At 48.6% G+C, this 24,883-nt stretch overlaps 1 protein-coding gene across 3 annotated transcripts in view; it reads right to left on the bottom strand.

Moving 5' to 3' along the window:
- Positions 1-1,914: 1,914 nt before the first annotated feature.
- The window catches only part of CHD7 (chromodomain helicase DNA binding protein 7), a 179,473-nt gene continuing 156,504 nt past the window's right edge, over positions 1,915-24,883 (bottom strand). For 2 of the 3 annotated variants that reach the window (XM_032609357.1, XM_032609359.1), the window contains 17 exons: positions 23,856-24,055; positions 23,521-23,680; positions 19,183-19,272; positions 18,617-18,720; positions 17,152-17,281; positions 16,634-16,706; positions 16,417-16,474; positions 15,499-15,727; positions 15,049-15,257; positions 14,293-14,970; positions 13,400-13,560; positions 11,017-11,244; positions 10,345-10,788; positions 6,883-7,104; positions 5,490-5,630; positions 5,166-5,270; positions 1,915-3,855 (listed from right to left, as the gene is read on the bottom strand). In XM_032609357.1, the coding sequence (XP_032465248.1) occupies positions 2,896-3,855; positions 5,166-5,270; positions 5,490-5,630; positions 6,883-7,104; positions 10,345-10,788; positions 11,017-11,244; positions 13,400-13,560; positions 14,293-14,970; positions 15,049-15,257; positions 15,499-15,727; positions 16,417-16,474; positions 16,634-16,706; positions 17,152-17,281; positions 18,617-18,720; positions 19,183-19,272; positions 23,521-23,680; positions 23,856-24,055 (4,192 nt within the window). In that variant the 3' untranslated portion in view covers positions 1,915-2,895. The remainder of the gene's footprint in view (positions 3,856-5,165; positions 5,271-5,489; positions 5,631-6,882; positions 7,105-10,344; positions 10,789-11,016; positions 11,245-13,399; positions 13,561-14,292; positions 14,971-15,048; positions 15,258-15,498; positions 15,728-16,416; positions 16,475-16,633; positions 16,707-17,151; positions 17,282-18,616; positions 18,721-19,182; positions 19,273-23,520; positions 23,681-23,855; positions 24,056-24,883) is intronic. The other variant, XM_032609358.1, reaches the window with a different exon arrangement.

Here is a 24,883-nt window from a genome sequence, read left to right as displayed (position 1 = left end):
GTGTGTGGGGGAAACGTAAAAATACAAAAGCCCTAGACACTTCAAAACATCACTAAATAACTATTTTATTTCAGAGACCAGAGTGCAGTATTTCAAGAAACTGTAAGGAAGCTCTACTGTTAGACAGCCTGGGTTCAGATCCAGCTCCTGTACTTACTGCTAGCCAGTTACTTAAAGTCTCCAAGTCTCTGCTTCCCCCTGGAAAGCAGCACTTCCCTCACAGAAGAGAAGTGACGGTGAAACAGAAACGCCATGGAAAGCACTGAGCACCTCAGTGCTTAATTTATACAAGCACGTGACCAACACCGGTTATGAAGAATCAGACTGAATTTAAAATATTTCTTACTTAGGCAAATTCGAGATCTCACGTCGAGAATTAATTCCATTAGGAAAAAAAACCACAAACAAATGCATTTTTTGCGTTTGGGAACTTGCATGACTTCAAGGCCACCTTCACAGGTAAATCCCAGACGACTCAGGGCCAGCTGCTGACCTACCTATCACATCAGGGTTCCTTCTGGCCACAAGCAATTGATGCCTCTGCTTTGAAGATCGTCATTGTTCTCAGCATCTTCCTTTAACCGGGACAGAGTCACATCGTGTGCCCTATTTACAGAAGGTCATAGGAAAACTTCCAACGCTATAAAGAATTTCAGAAGAAGCCCCTTTAAGACTCACTTTGTGAAACATATTCCCCCTACCTAAGGTCCTATTTTAAGGCTTAAAAAGTCTTTCAGTTATTTAAATATTTAAGTTCTTTATACTTTGTGGAAGTCTAGTCTTATTTTCCACGTTTGAAGAATTCTGTTCCCGAAGCTATTCTTTTAAAAAAATTCTTTTTAAATTTAATTTTATTATTGTTTTTATTGAAGTATAGTTGATTTACAAAAGGCACTCTCCTGCCCGCGCACTACCCAGGCGCTCTTCAAGAAAGAAGAGTCACGGTGACGTGACAGGTGAAGCCACCACGGGGCGTCTAAGGTGGAGGCTTCACGGAGCTCTTTTTCCAGAATCATCACGGGTATATTTTCATCTTGCGATGCTAATTCACGGAACCTCGTTATCTAAAAGGGACTCGGACAGCCCGTCTCGTGCCACGTCGGGCGGGGGGCGTCCCGGGGGCGGCGTGCAGGGAGCCACCACAGACCACCCTCACCCTCTCTTCCCCTCCTTTTTAACTGCAGGGACACGGGGCTTTATGTTTGGTCAGGTGACATTACAAGGTGAAAACAGAGCAGCTCAAACTCTAGCTTACCTTGAACATCAGAGGTCATGAAGGAGTGCACGAACCAGCGGCTCCCAGCCCGTGCGTGCGCGTACCTGCACGTGTGCGTGTGCGTGCGCGTACCTGCATTGCGTGCGTGCGTGCGTCCTCGCGCTCGCCTGCGCTTGCTGCAGCGGGTCCCTTGCTTGTTCTACGCGGGGCTCCGTGACGCTGGCACCGAGCCCGGGTCCTCAGGACACCAGAGTGCCTTCGCGTCCCTTGCTGACACCACGGCATTGTGTTTTTCTACCCATTAACCGAGGATAAATGACCCAGATATTGTGCCTATTAAAGCCTCATTTTTCTTTTGACCCTTTGTTCCTCGGTGTACCACATTATCAGACGCTGCACACGTTTTTTAAGTAGTCTCGGCCTCGGGTGACCTTTTGAGGGAGTAATGGGAGGTTTCTGCGTGTGGTTCTGTTGAGATATCTGGAGTGGAATTATGTCAAGGTAATGTGAGGTTTTTCTTCCAGTCTAGGCGGAAGACAATCAGCTGAGCGTATTACCAACAGCTAATCTGGTATAGGAGGATATATCAAGAAACGGTACAAAGGCCAGAATGCTGTATTTGCATCTATTGCGAATACAAAAAATAAGAGTGAAACCAGTTCCCCTCCCCTACTACATTCTATGATGACATCTCTGCATATCATGGGTCACTTTTATTAAAAGCATCATTACTACAGTTGGCAGCAATTTACATTTTATCTTACATGATAGCAGTTTTCAAAGGAAAAAAAAATAAAAGGACATCACAACAAAGAAAAACAAGACATTTACAAAGTCATGTCTGTAAACTTCAAGGCTAGTTTAGAGCTGAGGTAATGCTGTTTTAGCTTGTGGCTAAAGTAACGAAGTCCTTTAATTTAAAAAAGGTACCTGATTCTCTCTTCTCTCACTCTTTATTTATTCATCTATTTATTTTGTTTATACCAGTGCATTACAAGACCACGAGACAATGGAACTGCAGTTCTGTCTGGCAAGAACCCTCCCAGTAGGTTAATTTCCAAAGGGACCCTTCACATTCAACAGCTGCCTTATTATTGCTGCGCCTCGGGACAGAGACGTTCACACTAAGGTGGAGATTGTCAGAGTGTGTGGATATGTGTGATGCGCAAGTGCGGGAACCCCCGTGTAGTCAAAAAGGGAAACAAATGAGCAAGGATGATATGTATGGTAAATTTCATCTTGACCTTCACAGCAAAAAAATTAAAATTAAAAAATTAAATATATAACTTCATACTTCCTTTGAGCAGCACTTCCTTCCATTCGTGCCACTTGGTTACAAATTGCTCTTTATTATAATACCAATGGTACCAAAAGAAAAGGAAAAGAAAAAAAAAAAAAAAAAAAAAAAGCAGAGCATTATGTAAGTTTCCTTAAAAAGACACGATCATCTCTCAAATTTCATCTCTCCTAGGGATAATAAATAATGCACTGCACAATACTTAATGACCAAGATACCTTTTGACACACCTGTATAACATGACTTGGACTTTTTTTTTCTTTTGCTACACTATGTTACAGAACAGCTTATAAAACTAGGTATGAACATTAACTGTGAGTGTAAACAGTAGGACTACCACTTGTCAAAAGTTTTAAACACTTTAACTGAAAACTGGTACTGGTTATCCATCATTTTCATTGTTTTCTATTTCGTCCCCCCCGTCGAGTGAGTCTAGCTCTTCGCCCTGTGCTATCTCGTCTTCTAAGACTGAGGACTCCGCCGTCTTGTCCAGGCTCTCCTCGGCGTCGCTGCCCTCGAGGGTCTCCTCTTCCTGAAAGGCGCCCCCCTCGGCCTTGTCGGGAGCCTTGTCGTCGCCGGAGCCCACGGCGTTCTGCAGTCCCGCCAAGGCGGGGAAGCCCGGCAGCGTCAATCCCCCCAGTCCCGGAGGTAGAAACATGGACGGGTAGAAGAGGCCCGGGGCCATGGTGGACAGGAGGAAGGGGTTGAAGGCGAGCGGGTTGGAGGGCAGGCCGGCCGGGGCAGTAGCAGCACCAACAGATCCATTCGCAGAGTCCGGGCCCGGAACGGCGTCTGTGCTTTTCTCCGAGTCCTTGTTCTCGTCCTCGTTCTCGTTGCCCTTCTCCTCCGCTTTGCACGCGCCATCTTCCGGCTCCGCGGGGCCGGCCGCGGCCGCGGTGTTGCCGGCGGCGGCGGCTGCAGCTGCGGCGGCGGCGGCGGACAGCGGGGTGTTGAGCAGCCCGCCCAGCCCGAACATGCTGGGCAGGCCGGCCACGCCCGGCAGCACCAGGGGCAGCACGGCGGCCGGGTTCTTGGTGTCGCCTCCGGCGGCGGCGGCAGCGGCTGTGGCCGTGGCCAGTCCCGGAGGGAAGCCCATGAGGCCGGCCAGCTGCAGAGACTGGAGGTTCTGGAGGCTCTGCAGGCTCGTCAGGTCCATCCCAGCGAACAGGCTGTTCACCAGCAGGGGGTTGATGCCCGACGTGGAGGCCACGGCGGCGGCGGCGGCGGCGGCGGCGGCGCGGGCGATTTCACTTTTGGGCCTCCGTCCCCGCCGGCTCGCCCCTTCTCCCCGCACCACGGGTCCGGTGAGAAGACGGTCAAACATCGACTCAGGAACGAAACCCTGAAAGTGAAGGGAGAGGCAAACAGGGGCTATCAGAAGCTTCGGAAGAAAACCTCATTTCCACGCGGGCCTCTGTGATGGACTGAACACTGACATTCGTAATGGAAATACACAAGCAATTATTTCCATTCTAGAAGCTCAAGGAGCAGACCTCAGAAAGCAAAACTTCTCTTTTTTAGCATTACACAGCTCACCGAATTACGCTGAATTGCAGAAAAAAATGTTAAAGGCTGCTCTATCGGTGAGGTGAATGTCAAGATATCTGCATCCATAGCTAACTCGAGAAATGGCACATCAGAAGGAAGTGGAAAACTATGGAAAATTTAAAGTTATATTTTAGTATCTACCCTGGAGAAACAAAAACTCATGTTCACACAAAAACCTGTACATGAATGTTTATAGCAGTTCTACTCATAATTGTCAAAGTCTGAAAATAGCCCAGATGTCCTTCCATGGGTGATGGGTAACCACACCCAGGGGTACATCCACACACAGGAGCCTGAGCAGCAGCGAAACCTGTGACACAGGTAACCACTTGGATGAATCTCAGTGTGATGAGTGAAGGACGCCCGTCTCAAAAAGGGTACGTAATTTATGCTTCTGTTTAGGTGACATCCTCAAAGAGACAAAACCTCTAGGGATGGAGAACAGATCAGGGAGTGGTTGCCCTGGGCTAGGGGTGGGGACAGAGGATAACACAAAGGAATTCGGGGGAGGCACAGAACTGTCTGTATTCTGATTATGGTGGCCAGTCAAGAAACCATCCGTGTGTGAAGACTGATAGAACTGTATACCAAAAGAAAAATAAGCACTTTTACTGTATACTTTAAACAGACAGACAAAAAGAAACCAAGACGTTTAAACACATTAGTTTAAAAAAGAAACAGTGAAATTAATGCTTAGGTGGAACGGCTGTATTTTTTCATTTGTTTATTTTAAAATCAGAAATCACAGTTAATCTTAAGGATCTCAACCACCATAAATTCCGTTCCACAGATGCTGTTAGCCACGTTTACCCGGGGCATTCCTCCCTGGAGCAAGTCTGCCTCTAAGACTGTGAATGTATATTTCTATACAATCCCTTTAAATCAGAGCTGTCAAATTAATCCACCTTGGTGGATTAATGACATATTGATACAAGGAATGATGATGTATTAATGATGTATGAAAATGATGCATTATGTCAACTCCTTTAAGCCAAGAATAAGTTATCATTGAATAATTAATGGCCCACAGAAAATAAAGAAAAATTCAGGAAAACAGTTTTGTACAGATACTTTTCTGGACAGAAAGGCAGAGTCTGTACTTACAGACTGCTTGACTATATCGGTCCAGTCTGGGGCAACTGCAAACTCGGGGTTTTCTTCCAGCCACCGGGGTAGATCCTTCATCGGAGGCGCCATAGCTCCACCCATCTAGGGAGAGGCGTTCGGAAAATGATTTAGAAAACAGACAAATTCTTCCCTCTCCCCCTCCCGTCTGTATATCTACACATATACATACACAGACCATATAAATATACATGTATTCTGGAAGAAACAGGATTCTTTTCCCCTATAAAAGATGTCAGAATAAAACACTTCTTTCTGGGAAAAGAAATCACATAGAGATCAATTCCCTTTCCCAATGTTTACCTTCTTCCCATTTCGTTTATTGACAACAGGCACCCTTTCTTCTCCTGTCAAAGTGTTTATATCCAATTTATTAGGGTTTCGACACCTGTGTCGTTTCTGTTTCGGTTTCTGAAATGAGGAAAACAGCACATCTGCATTCTTCTGCAAAAAAAACAAAAAACATATTTAGTAAAATTGTACTTGGTACTTATTCTTTCCTATATAAATGACAAACAGAACAGTCAAGCCATTTTCAATTACTATGGAAGTTTCAAGAATCATTTTAATTATTAGAAACCGTAGTTTCCTTTGAAAGGAAAGACTATTCTCTTTTTCCTTTACTTAAGGAACAAACTTAGAAGCGGAGAGCATGCTTTTCCTTTTATCTCTCAATAACTTGCTTAAAATCTTTTCTTCACATGTTTAACCAAGTCATGGTATTTGAAAAGGAAACTTTCTCTGGTACCTTTGCTGATCTCTACTCAGAGAGACTTGAGTGGATACAGAGGTGATCTCACATCTACGACATGCGACTGTACATGAGGAGAAACAACCCAAGGGATAAAAGAGCCTTTGCAGGAGGGTGCATTCTGAGTGGCAGGAACTCAACAAGATAAAATGTAAACTCCTACACTTAAGTTTTCAAAAATTCAGGGCTTCCCTGGTGGCGCAGTGGCTGAGAGTCCGCCTGCCGATGCAGGGGACACGGGCTCGTGCCCCGGTCCGGGAAGATCCCACATGCCGCGGAGCGGCTGGGCCCGTGAGCCATGGCCGCTGAGCCTGTGCTCCGCAACGGGAGAGACCACAGCAGTGAGAGGCCCGTGTACCGCAAAAAAAAAAAAGAAATTCAAACACATAAGTTATAGGACATAAGACATGTGCAGAACTAGCTCGCAAGCAGTTTAAGTGACAAATCATCTGGAGATCCTGTCTCATGTTTAATAAACGGCATTGAGTGTTAGCTGTTTAAGAAAGAAGCTAAAAAGTCTTGGGCTGTGTTAGCGGCTCAGATCTCTGCAGTAACAGCTTCCTAATATTCTGTGCTAGGCAGACCCAGTCCAGAGACCAATTAGAGCACGTTGGGGAGTGTCTTCCCAATAACGAGACCCCCCTGGAAACCACGCCATGTGAAGAGTAACAGAAGAAAACCCACATCTATTTGGTGGGAGAAGGAAAAAGCAAGGAAATGCATACTAGGCGTCTTCAAAGAAGTACAAGGCTGCCCTTCACGTACGACAGACCTGAAGCTAGTTTCTCTAATGTAGAATATACAATGACAAAAGCTGGGAAACGTCCGAGATGACGAGACAGTCAAGTGAAAGGCAGAGGGACCAGGGATTGCTCCGTCGCACGGGAGAAGGAAATGGACTGACTGAGCAAGGATCCTCCCAACTCTACACTCTGTGATACTCACTGGTACGTAACTTGGCATATCAACAGTGTAAGCGGGATGCAGCTTCAGCCATTCGACTAAGTCCTTATTTTTAGGAGCTTCTTCCCCCACCAGCCTAGTCCCATCTTCGAGATTTATAACAGGGATCCGCGTGTCTGGGTCCAGCTGTCCAGGAGAAGGAATGTTTCTTGTAGGTGGGGTCTCTATATCTTCTTCAAAAGCTTTGGTCACCTCAGCATCCTCCTGCAGAAAGTTGACAATGGTCGGAATTCTCACATGAAGAGAGAGATCCTGACAACATCCTAGCCCCAGGAGACGCCAGCCTAGCATAATGGATCTCTGATCATAAAGGGAAGAAAGTTACTTGAAACAACGGCGGTTTGGGAACAGCTATGAAATGAGAAGATGGAACGTGTATCCTTCTTCACACTGTAGAATTAGTAATGGGGTAGAAAATTCACAGTCCATCGCCGCTCCATGCTTGAGATCTTAAGCAAGCCGCTAGGAGCATGACACAGGCAGTGGAGCCTGAGCCCGATACGTATGAAAGGTAGCCTCTCAATCTCCTTTGGGGATCCCTGGATAGCATCATTAAAGAAATTATAATTAAAGGAATGTTCCCAAAGCCAGTTTATACCTAGCTCTGTGGCACTCTGTGGTCAGCACACTTTTGTCAGTAGTACAATAGCTCATGTGAGGCGTGTGTGGCAACATGGAAAGATCAATGCTAACTGGAGTTGAGTTAGAGCTGAGACTCTACCATCGCCCAGCCACTGGTCCTCAAACTCTGTTATTTCAACCTGCAGACATCTTCAGTGAGGCCCATCTGTCCATCCCTACCGTTCCCGCTTTGGTTCAGGTCTCCGTCACTGACCACCTGTATCACTGCATTACTCCTGAACGGTCCACCTGATTCTAGTTCCACCCTTCTTTAATCCAACCTCCACTCTGCTCCAAAATCATGTTACATCATTCCCCTGTTTAAGCCTTTTTGATAAGTGAACCCACATCACCTTCAGGATAAAATCCAAGTTCTTTAGCATAAGAATCACAGCCCTCCGTGATTTGCAGCCTACCGCGTCGGCAAGGTCATCTCTGCCGAAGCTGCCTCCTCACCAAATTCCCTGGCCAGTAACTTTCAGTTCACCAGACACGACAGGCTCTCTCTGGCCTCAGTCCCTTTGCACACGCTCTCCCCGCCCCCTCTTTTCAAATGACTTACCCCCATACAACCTTCAAACTTTCACCAAGGTATGACCAACTCCAGGGAAACTGCCCCACCTGTTTCTCCCCATATCCACCTCCTCCAGTCCCATCCTTCCTTTGGGTTTTCAAAGTACCCCAGGGACTTCTCACAACAGTGGTATGTTGTTATTTATCTGTCACCCATCTTATACACTGAGTTCTCTGGTGCAAGCACCCGTCGGGCCTTTATTCTTCGCGTCCCCCGTGCCTGGCACAGGGCGGGGTTGGCTCTCACAACTTACTTACTTTTCACGGCTGCTCAGTGGGCTCCAGTTTGAATGCTAACACAAGATTTTGGGATCTGTCTTGTTCCACACAAGTAACCTTGCCGACCTCTATACCTCTTCACTACTCAGTGTATTTACAGACCAATCAGCATTCTCCTAGTATTTAATGTGCATGTACATAACCCTCTATAACACCAAATGAGGAATCCCCAAATTCCAACAGTTAAGAGTTAAAAAAATATATATATATATAAAAATACATTCTCTTAACATCTGTTAGGAGATTTGAGCCAGGTTGCTAAATATGCCTTCAGGGAAAAAAACAAATTCCTAGGGACAGCTTAAAATACGTGAATGAATGAAGTCAGCCGTGACTATTTAACATAGGGTGTGTAACTACAATAGGAAGAAGCACTTGGTCGCGCTGACTGTTAATCCCTGACGCTGGGTCCACAGACAAACGTGACATTCAAATTGAAAGACAGTAAATGAAGCCGTGTGTGAGCTGCAGGAACTCCCCGATTTGTTGATGTTTGTTCAGTGAACAAAACCTATCAAAGCATCAGCGTGGTTCCCAGCAGGAAGCTAATGGCTGGCGATGCCACTTTGGGGACCACACACCTAGAAATGGCGTTTTAACTTAGGGAAAAAACAATCACAGCTGATCCACTGTGAGGTGTATTTTTCAAGATTCTAGAAGTAGTCAGATGATCGACAAAAATGACCATTACTACCACTGGTACATTTGTAATGAGTTTTGAAAATTACCTTTTAACCACCCGGATGCTTCTGGTTTAATCAGACCCCGCTAGGGGGCAAGTTTCAGTGAAGGCTATTTTGTCACTTCGAGACTCTAACTTGACCACGCCTTCCCTACTCTTTTATTAAGTTTCCTCTAAATTCAAGAAATAAAAACTGGGGAAAGGGCTTCCCTGGTGGCGCAGTGGTTGAGCATCCGCCTGCCGAGGCAGGGGACACGGGTTCGTGCCCCGGTCCGGGAAGATCCCACATGCCGCGGAGCGGCTGGGCCCGTGAGCCATGGCCGCTGAGCCTGCGCGTCCGGGGCCTGTGCTCCGCAACGGGAGAGGCCGCAGCAGTGAGAGGCCCGTGTACCGCAAAAAAAAAAAAAAAAAAACTGGGGAAATAATAATAGGAATGAAATAAGGAAAAACATATTGAAACAAACGTCTCCCCTCGGCGTTTCCCAAACTGTGTCCCGCCGCCCAGGGGATGGGCCGGCCGCCGGCATCCCATCTCCTCGGGCAGGAGCTCCAGCACCTCTGTGCTGATTCGGGTTTCAAATCCAAAGGCTTACAGTACCTTGTACCAGTTTCAGCGCTTTAAAAAGACCTCGTGTAATCAGGTTCTCTGGGGTGAAACCTCATCGTTAGCTGGGCGGCACTTTTGAGGCGAGTGGTTGAAGCGGGTTAAGGAAGACAGTTATTTTGACTACACTGCACTCATTTCCTTTGAATTGAAGAAGAAAACGACATATTTCTTGCAAACCTAAACTAGCACAGGTCTCAATTCAGTTGAGATTTTTTAAATATCTGCTTCTGGAGGCAAGAGAATTTGCAATCCCTAGCTTTGCATGCGAACAAAAATCTTAAGTCTGAAACGGAACGAATCTAATAAACGCCAGGCCCCAAACAGATGGATACTTTTAAGAGCAGAAGCTTTTTCCACCTCGAGGGTTCAGAGCTAACGATTACAGGCTCAGAAGAACATGTTTTTGTTTTGGGCTACTCTTCCGAGAGTGATCAATACATTAGGATCTTGGGCAGAATAAATCCTCAAGCTACCCACGGTTCAGGCCGAGTGATCTGCGTCAACGCTCAACACAGTTTTCCGGCTCAGAACCACGACTCTGTCCATCGCGACTGCTTCTTTAGCGGAAGGGGCCGGCTTTCGCGCCGCGTCACCGAGGGGCGCGTGCCCCGGAGTGGGCAGCAGAGCCGGGACCCGGGCCGCCGGCGCGGGCACGCGGGGAGGAGCCAGCCCCTGGACTTACTGCACTCAATGACGTCCGTTTGTGGCTCATGAACAGCAGGTCGAGGCCCTCCACGTTTTTCCTCCTTCCCCGCCTCCTCTTCATGGGAGGCTCTCCGTCCACAAGGGAGCCGTTGAGCAGATGCCTGGCGGGCGTGCGGGACAGGCCTGCCTGGAGCAGCTCCATTTGAGTCTTAAAGGCATCAGACATGGGCGCCGAGACATTAGGCAAGATAAACTTTGAAGTAAGAGATGAAAAATTTGAGGTAGAGCTTGCTGCCTCTCTCGAGGCCTTTGATAAATCGACAACTTTCTCTTGTCCGTTTTCCGAGACCACCTGATTCTCCCGCAGCTGGGCAACCATCTCCATGAGGTTTCGCCGCTTGGCAGCTCTTTCGGCCTCGATTTCGATCTTTCTCCTCCTCCTCCTCCTCTGGCGAGGGACGGAGAGGTTGAGGGCGTCTTCCTGTTGAGAAATCCCAACACAAGAGTGAGCCAAAACTGCACCTGCTGCACGGGCCGGCTCGCGGAAAGCGGGAACGAGAAGCTTAAGGAATTAAACATCCGAGGCTGCTGAATGGAGCTGAGGAAACAGCCACCTCCTTAGTTCTCAGCAGGACCAGCGAACACGAGCTTCCAAACCGAGTCAAGGGAGCTTATGTTTAAGCGGCACCAGCAAAGCGCTCTAACTGACCTTGGACAACTGAGGGGAAGCGGTGAGGTCCTCGCTGCCGCTGATGCTCGCCTGGCCCACCATGGAGAGCTCGGCCAGGCTCCTCTTCTGCAGGGGGCTGTCGGCAGTGGGGGGCGTGTAGCCGGGGATGAGGCCCTGGAAATCAAACATCTGGCGCCTATTTACCGGCCATTTGCCTTTCAACACTGCTTCACAGATGTTGTCTAATCGGTTTATCATTACTCGATCCTGGAGGGAGAAGAAAAGCCACACGAAACTGTAACAAAGACCTGGTGAAAATTACGGGATGAATACATCCACTGAGACGCTGAAGAGCAGAAAAGGCTTAAAAGCAGACGGGCGAGCGAAAAGCAAAAGTAAACAAAAAGCAAACAAGCATGGAAATAAACCAAACCCACCAGAACCACTTTACTCTGGTGCGAGGCCTGAAGGTGACCGCAACACATAAGACAGCATTTTTCAATTATGAACAATGAATCACACAAACGAGAGAACGTTACCTAACCACCACCTCTAAAATGTCCCCATGTTTTACAAGTAACTGTTGTGTAGGCTAAAGATTGTTGGTGCACGTCAGCAGGTGACAGTGGAAGCCTGCAGTCAGCTTCTCGACGCTCTGGCGCTTCAGTCCCCAGGCTGGACTGCAGCCTGTCCCAGGAAGTGGGACATCATTAGCGTCACTATTAATAAAGTTCAGCATTACGAATGGGCACCAACCTAGGAACACCTAATGAGCGTCAATTTGCATCTCCCACCTATTATCACTTCAAGTTTCATTGAAGCGTGTCCTTTAAAAATGTCTAATTACAGCTCTTAGACCCAGTTTCCATAGATTAAAAGCCTGCTACTATAGACCTTTCGGCTTACCTGGGAAGCTGCCTTCTCAACTCAATAAGGCAGACTAGCAAAACAGGGGAAATAAGGGAGCATACAGAGGAAAAAAAAAATGTCTCCGATAGTACACTCTTCAGTTAAAAATTTCACATTGTTTCCTTCACAATTAATACTATGGGAGAGCAGCCTGGGGATGAGTCGAAGGAAGCCTTTTCTGTGTTTGTTTTAAACCAGACAGCCCTGTCATGGTGATTAGGATGATTCTCTCTCCACCCTGAGAAACAGACCCAAATTACACAGGGATTTATTATCAAATTATGCCAGTTAGCCAAAAAAGTAATTTCTACTTTGTTCTTGGGTTATAGGTAACTACATTTGGAATTATCTCATAATGTATGCGAGCAAATGGGCCAACGCCCACCCTCTCCCCAGTTCAGAAGATTACAGGGTTCCAAATGTATGAAGTTGTCTTAAATCTGAAAGTTCTGCTTCAGGATTTAAAAGAAACCCAAAACACACAGTTTTTAAAGTACACACAGGTTCCATCGGGCATTGTTGTTGGGATTACAAAATGGTACAATGGCTATGGAAAACAGTATAGAGGTTCCCCCCCAAATTAAAAATAGAACCATCACATGATCCAGCAATACCACTTATGGGTATGTTTCCCAAAGAAATGAAAGCAGGGTCTCAAAGAGACATTAGTCCATTCACATTTACTGTAGCACCATAATAAGCCAAGAGGAGGAAGGTACCCAAAGGTCCCAATGATGGATGAACGGATAAAGAAAATGTGGTATATACACACGATAGAATATTATTCAGCCTTAAAACAGAAGGAAACCCTGGTACATGCTTTGACACAGATGGACCTTGAGGACATTACACTAAGCGAAGTAAACCAGTCATAAAAGAACTAGTATTGTATGGTTCCACTTGTATGAGGCACATCTAAGCTAAAGCAGTCAAGTTCACAGAAACAGAAAGTAGAATAGTAGCTGTCTAGGGGCAGTGGGGCAGGGGAGTTGATCTACCGGGAAGGAGTTTCAGTCCTGCAAGATAAAAAAAAGTCCTGGGGGTCTCTTTTACAACAACCTGAAAATATTTAACTCTACCCAACTACACACTTAAAAAGAGTCAAGATTGTAAATTTCATGGTATGTGTTTTTTACCACAATAAAAAATTCTTTTTAAAAAAGATTCACACATTTTATTTTGTCAGAGGGGTGAGTCTTTTGAAACAATAATCCGTAGACGGTACTAGACAAATAATCTAAAACACCGCGAGGAAGCAAAGATCCTTACGAACAGTTCTTTTTTCTTACTCGCTTTGCTTCCTGGCACCTTTCCTATCCTATTAAAAAAGTTATTCCACAGAATTTTTTCTTTGGGCTTTCCCAGATCATTCTTTTAAAAACACAAGAAAAATCTACAATCTTCATACACTGTGTCAGAGTTTACCTTAAAATTAGTTGAAAAATCAAGCTAGAATGATCTCCTCCACCCTATTCTTTTTTGGTCACCAAAACAACAACAAAACCCCACCGACCTTAGGCCAAAATGAGAAGGCAAACGTTCTTTCATGAAGGAGCTGAGCTACGGACGGATCTCCATCCTCCATGTAGAATCCGTCTCGGGTCTCATCCCTAGCAGTGCTCATGGAAGCATTGCTCTCTTCATCAAAATTCTTCCCTCTCGAGACAGTTCCTGCTGAGAAATGAGTTAATGTGCATCGCTCACGACCAGCATATCGCTGGAAAGGGAGTGTAGAAAAGACATGATTTAATATCTGAATGCTGATGAGCTCCATTTTATCGAGTACCTACTGTGGCTACAATGGTATTAGGCATGTTACAAGTCTTGTCGCTTAAAGCTTGCAAGGGCCCTTTCACGTAGATGGTGTCATTCCTGTTTTACAGATGAGGAAGTAGAGGCTTAGGGACCTTACGTCTCACTAGTCGTCAGGCATCCTGCGAACAAGTCTCACAGGCGGCTGAATCGACAGCCAAACCTCTGACCCAGCAGAGCCTCTGTTCCTCCACCAGGAAAAGTACAACGCGGCGCTTCACTTTTCCTTCGTGGCAGGTACGGCAACCCACCTGGGACTTAGGAAGAGAACTGGTTCTTCCCAGATTCTACTCCCACCCGTTACTTCGGAATGAAAAATAAAGCATCATTTGTTTTAAAATTGTTAGTGTCTGTAAAACCCTCCTTCTGGGAAGTTAAGTCGTTCGAAATAGCATGCTTACACATCATATCAGAGCAAAACGTACATCTAGGCATAACCTGACACTATTCCTTCACAGAAAGAAATGTACGCTCATTACCTTTAAAACGACCGGGGGGGGGGGGGGGGGGTTAGAAAAAAAAGAGCACCGGTCACATGACAGGAAGACACCTGCGTGGATGGGGTTAGGAGAGGCCTGAAGGGCCAGGAGTTACCTTCGGGCTGGGAAGACTCTTCCGACTTGTCATCGTCCTCCAGCTTTTCCTCTTCATCCTCCTCGGAACCCTTTTCTGAAATGGACTTGGGCCCCATGTCCGCACCGACCTCCGCCCCTCTCGGATCGCTCTTCCCAGCGCCGGGCTCGGCCTCGGCCTCGCGGTCCTGCTTCCGGTCCTTCCCGCCGCCCTCGACCTCCTCCTCCTCTGCCTCGGCCTCCCCCGCCTCCCCGGCCTTGGCCTCCGCCCCTCCCGCCTTCTCCTCCTGGCCCGGGGCGGCGGTGGCGGCGGCGGCGGCGGCGACGGCGGCGGCGGCGGCGGGCGTCTGGCCAAAGCCCAGGGCCAGAGCGCTCAGGGCCGGGGCGCCGGCCGCCCCTCGGGTCTGGGCGAAGGTTTTGTGCGCGTCCAGGAAGGAGAGCTCGGGGTCGTTGAGGATGTGGTAGTCCGTGCGACTGACCCCGTGCTTGGCGGCGCCCACCAGCAGGTCCCGGTCGTGCCTGCCGCACTCCCACCACTCGGGCAGGTCCAGGCTGGGCTGGCAGAGCCGGAGCCGCTCGGCCAGCTGCGGGTGGCGCAGCACCTGCTCGCGGATCTTCCGCAGCAGCTCGATGCGGTACAGGGTGCGCGAGGCGCGCTCCTCCGTGATGGGCTCGATCGCCGAGGGCAGGTCGGGCGGCTCTGCGGCAGGGGGAGCGCGTGTCACCCGAGGGCGCCCGCCCCTCCCCCGCCCCACTGTTCCGTGCCCGGCGAACCTACCGCCATCTGGCTTGGCGGGCACGCGACACACCCGCCGGCACATGGCCACGAAGCAGCTGAAGTACTTCTCCAGACTCTCATCGGACTTCTTGTCAAGCCTGGCAAAGGCTCGGAATTGGTTCCAGTCGAACTGCTGTTTCGCTGGGTCAAAAATAACCCCAAACGTGGACACCACGCGGTAAAAGTCCGCCTCTTCCCGTCTCGTCCACCTGTCAGAAAGGAGACGTTAGCCGGACTTGGGCTGCGTAAAAAGGCTTCACGTTTATTACTGCTTTTCCTCGTTTGCCCTGAACTTAATTCACAGGGCTTGTCTCTTTCTGGGGGGGGGGGGGGGGCGCGGCGGGGCCCTCTGACGGCGGTTATCTTGCCTGCGATGTCTGCCTCCCGCGGGTGCAGAAGAACAGAGGAGAGGGCAAGGTATCAGGCGCTGGTAGACCCTCGGAAACTCACTTCTGCCGTTTCTCCGATATTATAGCCTCCCTTTCAGCTTCCAGGGCCCGCACTTCCTCCCGGGGCCGACGTCTCCGCCGGTCGGTCTTCATCAGGGCCTCCTGCCTCATCTGCTGCCTTTTATAGCTGCGCTGATAGGCGGTAATGAGCCTGCGCAGACGGGTGGTCAGGGTCGAGGTATTGGGCCAGTACAGCTGGCCTAACTCAGCGCTGCCCTCGCTGTGCTTGCCTGGGGAATCGAAGAGAAGATTTCTGAATGCGTAGCCATAACCTCGCCATACACAGGGTTTCCCAGCAAAACGAGATGACTCGCCAACATTCAAATGGCAGCATGGGAAAGGGCATCGCAGTGCTCTCGTTTTTAAAATATAAATAAGGAGTGATGTTAGTGTGGAACTTGTAAACCGTTTCTTTCTCAGCTCCTTAGGGGGAAAAAACCAAGGTCGTACGTCAATCCTACATAAAGAAACATACTTTGTGCCACAGACTACGTGATAAGGGTGCTCTCCTGTAATGTGATAATCTTGAACGTAAAAAACAATCACATGATTGTTAGCTAATGATCTTACATTAGGAAAAAAGGGTAGTAGTGTCTCAATAAACTGGCAGATGCTTAACAAATGCCCTGTTTGTAAGAGCTGTATTTCTAAAGATGCTTAAAAGTTTTCACCACCTGATTTGAAACATAAATATGTAAATTATCTTAATCCAAAAAATAGCTACTTTATCAAAGAAATTCAACAGAATGAAAAACCGAGAATAAACAGGCATTAGAATTCTTCACAAAAGAGGTGAGTCAGCGTAGATGAAGCGGCACTTGAAGACACCGCCGTGGTGAAGCGGCAGCAGTCCAGCTGCAAGGCAAGGCCTGCACCCCACTCTTCAGCCCTGCTCCCCCTGGCTTTCAGGGAGTCATACCTGGGCCGCGTATTTCCATGGGTTCTTCCTTATCTTCTGGAGGAGAATTTGCAAATTCCTCAAAAGCAAAGCGAGAAAGAGAAATTATTTTAAGTTGTGGTTTTATTTTGCTTTTATCTTTTAAAGAAAAGGCCGTTATCTATAAAGTTTAACAAGTCTTATATGAGCATACAATATTTTACTGGTGCCGTAAAAGTCAATGTACTCAAGTTCTTACATCTATTTCATCCTTGAACGGTGTTCTGGTTGGTTTATATTCTGGGTCTTCATCTTCTCTATCAAACTCTCCCCTATATAAAATTTTAAAAAATGTTTAAATCACACTGATTAGCAAGAGACTGAAGGGAGCCTGGGAAAGAGTAACACCCCGCCTGATGCTACTTTGAATTCTGAGTCTGACATCCAAAGCGACTCTGTCGGTATTCAAAGCGTGCAGCCATGAGGGGTAGGGTGTGTGTGTGTGTGTGTGTGTGTGTGTGTGTGTGTGTGTGTGTGCGCGCGCATTGGGGGGCGGGGGGTTGTCATCATTTGGAAAAGACAGACAAGTTGCAGATTATCTAGATCATATATTGTGTTTAAATAGTCATTATGATATATAAACAGACTACACTGGTAAACATCACTTAAGTCCAAATCAGATGCAATGTAATGCACAGTGCCGTGTAAGAACTGAACCCTGCCAGTAGATGTGACACTGACATAAAGTTTATTAAAATTTTAAACTGTCCTTCTTACCCATCACCGCCATCTGCTAGCATGTCTGTTCCTCTCTGCTCGGCAGCGATGGCCTTGGCATCGGGCATACCAACTCGTTCCAGGAAGCACAGCGCGGGGTCAGCTCGCATGGAATTGTACTTCTCGTACCCTGTGCCGTCCCACCGGCCCACGGAGGACACACACGGAAACAACGAAGGCCCGTCACTCACAGAATCACGAGCAGGGCCACCTCACCCGTGGCTCTCGACTGAGATGATCATTTTATGTTGGCTTTAAACGAACCAGGCTGCAGTAGCCTATTCTACGGAACACCTATCCCCAGGCAGATTTGGAGGGGGAGGAGGGGGCCAGGTTACATTTCAGGGATGTTATCAGAATGACTGCAAATACTAACGGAAAAACGGGTTCAGAATAACTGCAAGATGCCTGGGAAGGTGTCTGACCCGACTGTCCCCAGGATCTAATTTTGCTTGGCATTAAAAGGCTTCGTAATGTTCTTCTGTGACCTCTGCAGTGGTCCACCCCACCTTCCCCGGGAACGGCTTCAGTCCTGCAGGAACGTGCACCGCCGGCTGAAACATCCCTGTCTACGTCAGGCCAGCGAACCTGTCTTATTAGGTTTAGGGTGATGCGTGTCAGTAAGATGACACTGTTCCCTCTATGGTTTTCAGACTGCAATTTGCTTTTTGACTGCCCACGTTGACTAGATGGAAGATGGCAGATCCCAACAGTGCGCTGCGGGAAGATGATTTTTAGGCTGAGCTCACAAAACACGGCTGTGGTACAGAGGCAGAACAGCACAATTCAATTAGGACGTGTACTACCACACCCCGCTCCTAACTGCTCTAGAGCCGCAAGCCAAACTGTGATCATGAAAGGTTTTATAAGCCATCATTCTCCCCTTTAGTCAGGCCGGGCTGCTGAGAATACCTCCACGACCTCCAGAGACTCGGGATTATAATCAGGAATCGTTCACTGTATATATCATGCCAGTTCTGCATCCCCAGCCTTTCAAAGTTAACAAGGCTGCATCCCACTCAGGGGAGCCACGAGTTCTCGGCACTGACATTTGTGAAATATTGCTTGGAACAAAGCCCAGGAGGCACTTGTACAGATTAATAGCAGAGGTTAAGCCCACCGTCCACTTTGACACGGGCTGGCAGAGCTCGCAAGGGGAGCCATGCTGGAAGCAAAGTTTAGGGAGAGCTATAGGACAACTTGGCTATTATTAAAACAAATATGGCTTGGGTTTTATTTACAGCCAAGAAAGAAATGTTTTCTTCTCAAATACTCAACAAACATTCAAAAACAGCATCTGATATTTACAGTTCATATTAGATTTTTAGTACAGGAAATGGTAGACGCCAAGAGTCCTCTGGAACTATCCTCATTAATATTATGACTTTGGAAAGAGAATGCACAGAGCTCTAAATAAAGACAAAGCCACACGGTCAAGATGTGGTCCAACAGAGACGCCCCTTACCGTGCTTGAACACTCCAATCAGGAGGGACTTATCAGCTTCCTTATCCCACCAATCTGTGGGGACTTCCGCGTGGAAAGGCTCAGGTATCCACACATCAGCTTCACTACAAAGACAACCGTTTACATGATATTTAAAACAAATCCCAGTATTAAAAAGGAACGCCAAGGGACGAACGCAACCCGCGCCCCCTTCCCACAAGCACCTGAGCATCGTGAGGTGGGGCTGGGGGCGGCGTAAGCAAAGGTTAAAAGAAAGGGCAGAAGTCGGCCACGTCCTAGCAGGACCAGAGGTGAACTTTACCACGCAGGGCCCCATTTTTTAAAGGTCAGCTCGGAACACCGGTCGTTTAGTGCACACCTTTTCGTACATCCACACATACATACGAACAGGCTTTTCCCGATTCTCATCACGTCCCCAGGCTGGTAGGGCAAACAACTGCTCTTGAGATGCAAAAAGGGAGAGGCGCCACTGACGGCTGACGGAGGTTCGGGGCGCGCTCCGTGCTCTGTTCTGACCGCCCGGATCATCGCCGAGAGGAACGGGGTGAACGTGGGCTCACACCAACCTTGAGTCGGCGCCCTCTAGGATCTTCTCCGCCTGGTCTCCTATCACTTCTTGTCTCAGGTAGTACAGCATGCGGACACGCAGCAGGACCCTGGAGAGGAAGACGGGGGCGGGGGGAGAAGTTCTCAACTTCTGGACTGTTTGCCAACAGCGGCTCCTGGCAGCTGCTGGTGTTCATCCATCATCCTGCCAAGGCTGATTAGCCATGCTGTATGGTAGGCTTGAAGCGTGACAGATGGTGGCACATAATCACCTCTGCGTGGTGCTTTCTGCTAGCTTCCAGCAGGCCTGCCTGGCAACCGCTTCCCCCTGCACAGAGAGGGCCGGAGCTCAGCCCGGCCCGGGCACACTTCGTGGAGTCTACCTAGCGCAGCTTGTGAAGTTTAGACACGTAGTCCACCGCTGCCTCTGAAGTATCGAAGCGAGTTTGTAAACAACGGAGCAGATGGCTTTCAGTAACTGTTCTGCTTCATTATCTCATAAAACTTCCTCAGCTGCTGCCTTAATACCATTTTTGGAAGCACATCAGAAGTTGTAGGAATAAACGAGATACAAAATCTGGTTTTACTACCTTACAATAAACCCTCAATATGGAATGTCAGGTTTTTCAGATTATACAACTTTGCTTCCGAGAAAGGAAGATGGTGGTGGCAGTGGATCCTTACGTTTCCCCCTTAAGGAACAGTAACCGTTTTTTATTCCTTCTAGCTTATATTACCTGGAAGCCTAAGTTATAGCTTAACAAGTAATAATAAAACATCACAAAGGAGATTAAAATGTGTCCAGTTCACTGAAGTTCCTAGTCATTTTCAAGGAATCAGTTTTTAAAAACTCATGGAATTCTAGGAACCAGACTTTTGATCTCACTTGGATTTCCTCAATGGCGTACACCTAATTCTTTCAATAATGCCCACCTGGTAAATCCCCAAGGCCTGTCTACTCCAAGCCTAGCATCTCCTGCTGGACAGCCCCCACTGTGCATTCAGGACTCATAATCTGAAGACTACCTCCTTGGCCATGAGTAGATAACACCAAGTGCTACTCCCCCAGCTAGATAATCCCATCATACACTTGCAGAACACTTTACAACCCATGTATCACACTGACTAACACTAGCTCATTTGATCTTTACAATAACTCTATGACAAAGTGGAGCAAGTTACAATTTCCATTTTCACAAACGTGAAAACTGAGGCCAACAGAGGGCAAATGACATATCCAAGGTCACAGGGTCACCTTGAGCATGGACCACTCAGAATTAGGCCTTCTGACTCCATCACTTCTTAATGTCTCTAGGGACGTGGCACTTGTCATTGAAAATATCAAAATGACAACTAGGGGCAGCTTCACCACGACAGGCCACTCCCAATCATACACAGATACCCCGTGACCCGCCTTCTTCTCCACCAACAGGCTGCTCCTGGCCAACCTGGGTTCTTAGCGGGCAAAGCGTGAGGCTGTAAATACCTGAATGCACTCCAAAGTAAGCGACCTTTCTGGATATTTCGTTTTTATTTTTTAAGATTTCTTTCTTTTGATAAGATTAAAAATTGGCTGTGCCACACTGAACCAGCAGAAGAAAAGTGACAGTGCAGGCCCCCATGGCTGGCACAAGAAGAACCTGCACACCAGATCTCCTTACAGAGGATGCTTGGCAAGGGGATGCCCTCCACCTTTAGCTGGATCCTCTTTTATTCACCAAAACTCAGTGCGGCAGCAGTGATCCTGACGGTTTCCCTCCCTTCGGTAGAAGACAAAGTTTTCTACCTCATGAGGAATTTTAGTTTTGTGGAGACTTTTACGAACGAACTGTGAATGTCACCTTTCTTCTAGAGGAAAAAATTCAAACCAATGCACTGGCAAGCTGAGTGGAGTGGCAGGATAACGGGGTGATGGGAGGTGGCCTCTGACCCTAAGGAGCTTGCACGTGGTGAGTCAGAGAGACAGGACTCCTAACAAGTCTCCAGACCTCACTCTCATTTCAGCGGCTATCCCACTGGTGCCCGTTTTCTGGACCAGCATCCGGACCGGGAGCACGTGTGCACCGAACTGTCCTACCCCCTTTTCGTCTCCTTCAACTTGAGACAGTTCCTGTCTTTGTCTCTTGCAACTTTTTTTTTTTTTTTTTTTTTTTTGCGGTACGCAGGCCTCTCACTGTGCGGCCTCTCCCGCTGCGGAGCACAGGCTCCAGATGCACAGGCTCAGCGGCCATGGTTCACGGGCCCAGCCGCTCCGCGGCATGTGGGATCTTCCCGGACCGGGGCACGAACCCGCGTCCCCTGCATCGGCAGGCGGACTCTCAACCACTGCGCCAGCAGGGAAGCCCTGTCTCTTGAAACTTTTGAAGAGGACTGGCCAGCTATTTTCCAGGAGGTCCCTCAATTTGGGTCTCATTTTCTCTCTGACTGCTCATCCCAGAGAGGAGATGGAAGAGGCACTGCCAGTTCTTCTCCTGAGACCCAGGGGAAGATGTGAAGAACACTAGTTACATCTCACGTACTAACTGGGCCGCGTACCCTGCAGAAGTCTGTTACTGACATCAGAGTGGGGAATTAAAAACCGCTACCATGACACTGGGGTCCAGGAAGAGGAGCCGTTGTTCCCACACTAAACCCCTTCACTTACAGTTTGTCTGAATCCAGAGTTCGGAAGGTTATGGACCCCAAGTTCACATAAACCACAAAGAAACAGAAGTTTTCTAATAGCTCTAGGCAGGGCAGGACTTTAGGGAGAACCATTATGCTATGGCAGTAACAGCAGTTTCTGAGGTGCCAAAAGGGTTTGAGGTAATAGGTTTTGAAGACTCAAAAGGGAAAAATTTTGTCGGTCAAAATCCAGCAATGATGATCAAAGCAAGTCCCTGAAGGCACCACTGCATTTAAAAAGGGACGAGAACCACAAGTCAGTGCGACCCAGGAGTAGCAGATGTTCTCCAGGAATTATTTCACTGAGGTTTTCGACAACCCTGAGGGGAGGCAGGGTTCCGAGATGGGCAGGGCTGCTCGGAAGCAAAGGTGCTCGCTGCCCCTTAACTAGCTGAGGGACCTTAAGCACCCGAGACTTGGTCTCCTTGCCAGGTAAATGGGGATGAAAGAGCACGACTTATCTTAGACAACTCAAAACACATAATCCATAGGAAGCGCTTGGCGTGCTGCCAGTATTAGGTGCTCAGACTTTTGCTGCTACGATTTCTTAGAGAGATAGACATTTATTTAAGCTCTATTTGACGAATACAGAAAGTGGGTCTTTGAGAGGTCAAGGAGCTTGCCCCAGGTCGCCCAAAGCCAGGAAGGGGAGCGCTGTGCAGCGGTAGTGCTGCCTGAGCCCGGATACCGAACATGCACGCTCAGAGGACGGAAGGAATCAACACATGTGGATGCTGGTGTAATGTGTCGGCAGCTCACAGAGCTCCAAGCGATGAAAGGAATTCAGACCTAGTATCCTTCAATTATATATAATCAGGTTCTGGAAGTAAAGATAAGGCATATGATTCTAAGCTCAGAGGTAAGAAGAAAGGACCCAGTAACTGAGGCATTATGAAGCAAAAAACACCATGTGAACTCCGCCGTTGCTCGACTGAAAGCAGTCAGTTGAAGGCGGGATCACATAAAGTTAACCATAATCCTCTAATACACGTCGGTGAAAACTCAGTTATCCACGACGTCCACAGCAGCATCCTTCACAACCGTCAAAAGGTATCAGCCAACCCAAGTGCCCACCGATGGATGGATGGATAAACAAATGTGGTCTACACGTACAATGGAATATGGCTCAGCCATAAAAAGGAACGAAAATCTGGCACAAGCTACAACACGGATGAACCTTGGAAACTGGGCTAAGTAAAATAAACCAGATACAGCAAGGCAAGTATTATATGAGTCCACTTATGAGGTGCCTAGAATAGGCAAATTCAGAGAGACAGAAGGTAGAATGGCGTGGTTGCCGGGGGCTTCAGGGGGGAGATCATTTAATGGGTACAGAGTTCATATGAAGGTCAACAAAAAGATTTTGGGTATAGACAGTGGTGATGAGGACGCAGCAATCTGAGTATAATCATTCCCAGTGAGTTGTTCACTTACAAATAGTTAAGATAGTAAAACTGTGTCACGCATCTTTTACCACCACCCCCACCCCCCCCAAAAAAAATCAGTTGCCTAAAGGCAGGCTGCCACGTGACTTGGCATCATGTTTCAAGAAAAACAGCAAGGTTGTACCAACACAGTAAATATGGTATAATAGCCTTACTGATACACATCTAGTATATGCATCTACTTAAACACACACATGTCTAAGGAAAAGAAGGGTCGCCAGCTCCCCACGACCGCCCTCCCTGACGTACTTGTTGCAGTGGTGCTTCAGGTGCTTCTTGTAGCTGTCCTCCTGGAACAGGGCATCTGGGTTGCAGCCGGCCAGCCAGTCAGCGTCCTGCACCACTGGATGCGAGCTCTGGGCTTTCACCTTTTTGCCCTTCCGCCCCCTGGGCACCGGGGCTGATAAACCTACAAGCAGAGTAGTCACGATAACCATAGCAACAGAAGCTCTCCACGACCCCGGTTACGGCGTCAGGGTCAGGAATCTCCGTGCAAGGCAGGGACACACGGGGTCTGGGACACGTCCCGAGCGTCCCCGACAGCTCCCTGGGACCCCACCGCACGAGGCGCGACGCCGACCCACCGGAATGGTTGACCAGGGCTCGCGTCTGGCCGTCGGCCGTGGGTGTGATCAGATCCCAGATGAAGCTCTTGATGTTCTCGTCCCCCCGGTAGTGGTTGAGGCAGTACACGAGGATAGTCCTGCAGATGGTTTCCACGTCCTGCTCGCTGAGCGGACGCTTGTAGCGGCCATGGGAAAGGATGTCTGTCCAGCGCCCCCAGCTGCAAAGCAAACATTCACATGCAGACGGTGCCTCTGGGTTTAGACGTGCGGCTTTGGTTTCATGGTCAGGTGGCAGTGTTAGGAGAGCCTGGGTCAAAACTAGCGACATGTGACATCAGGTTATCGTGAGGCAATCCAGGGCGCTGTTAGCACCCGGCCGCCTGTTCACTGCGCTGTCGGGCAGGGGCTGACACAGGCCTTCCCAGCTGAGACCTGGAAACCCCCTGCTCCCCTTCACGTGGGCATGGTTCGTACCTTCCGCAGCTGACCCACCGTTTGAGATGGAAAGTGACGGGAATGACTCCCCCCAGTCAGGGGTGCACGCGGGTAAAGGTGCAGCTGCACCTATTCACCTCCAAGGGACGCCCTGATAATTAGTGAGAGGCCATGAAAGGTCTCCCTTTGAGACAGGGGTGCTAGGTGCCAAGTATAAGAGTGCTCCTAAGTCCTTGTGTGAAACGGGGGGAGAGAGGACCGTGGACAGACCTACGCGTGCAGTGCACAGGCAGACGCTGCGTGAGCGTGCCCTCCCCGGGTTCCAGGCGCTCAGGGCAGGAACCAGCCTCCACGCGAGGGGCACAGTTCGCCCCGCGGCCCCGCCTGGTCCTCCCAGCTTCAGAGAAGTTTCCCCAGTTCCTCAAATCGCCTTCGGACACACGGCTCCTTCTGCTGGGAACTGTCTCCTCCTCCCTGCCCGACGACGTCCCACCCTCCCTCTTACCCCAGCTAATTCATGATATCCATTCACGCGCCTCCTTTGATTCCCGCCCCCCCCCCCACAGTGGGCAGACAGCCCCGAGCTGCATCTTAGAGAGGACGTGCCTCTG

Source organism: Phocoena sinus, chromosome 17 (assembly GCF_008692025.1).
Source record: "Phocoena sinus isolate mPhoSin1 chromosome 17, mPhoSin1.pri, whole genome shotgun sequence".
NCBI lineage: Eukaryota > Metazoa > Chordata > Mammalia > Artiodactyla > Phocoenidae > Phocoena > Phocoena sinus.
This window is presented reverse-complemented; position numbering and strand designations above follow the sequence as displayed.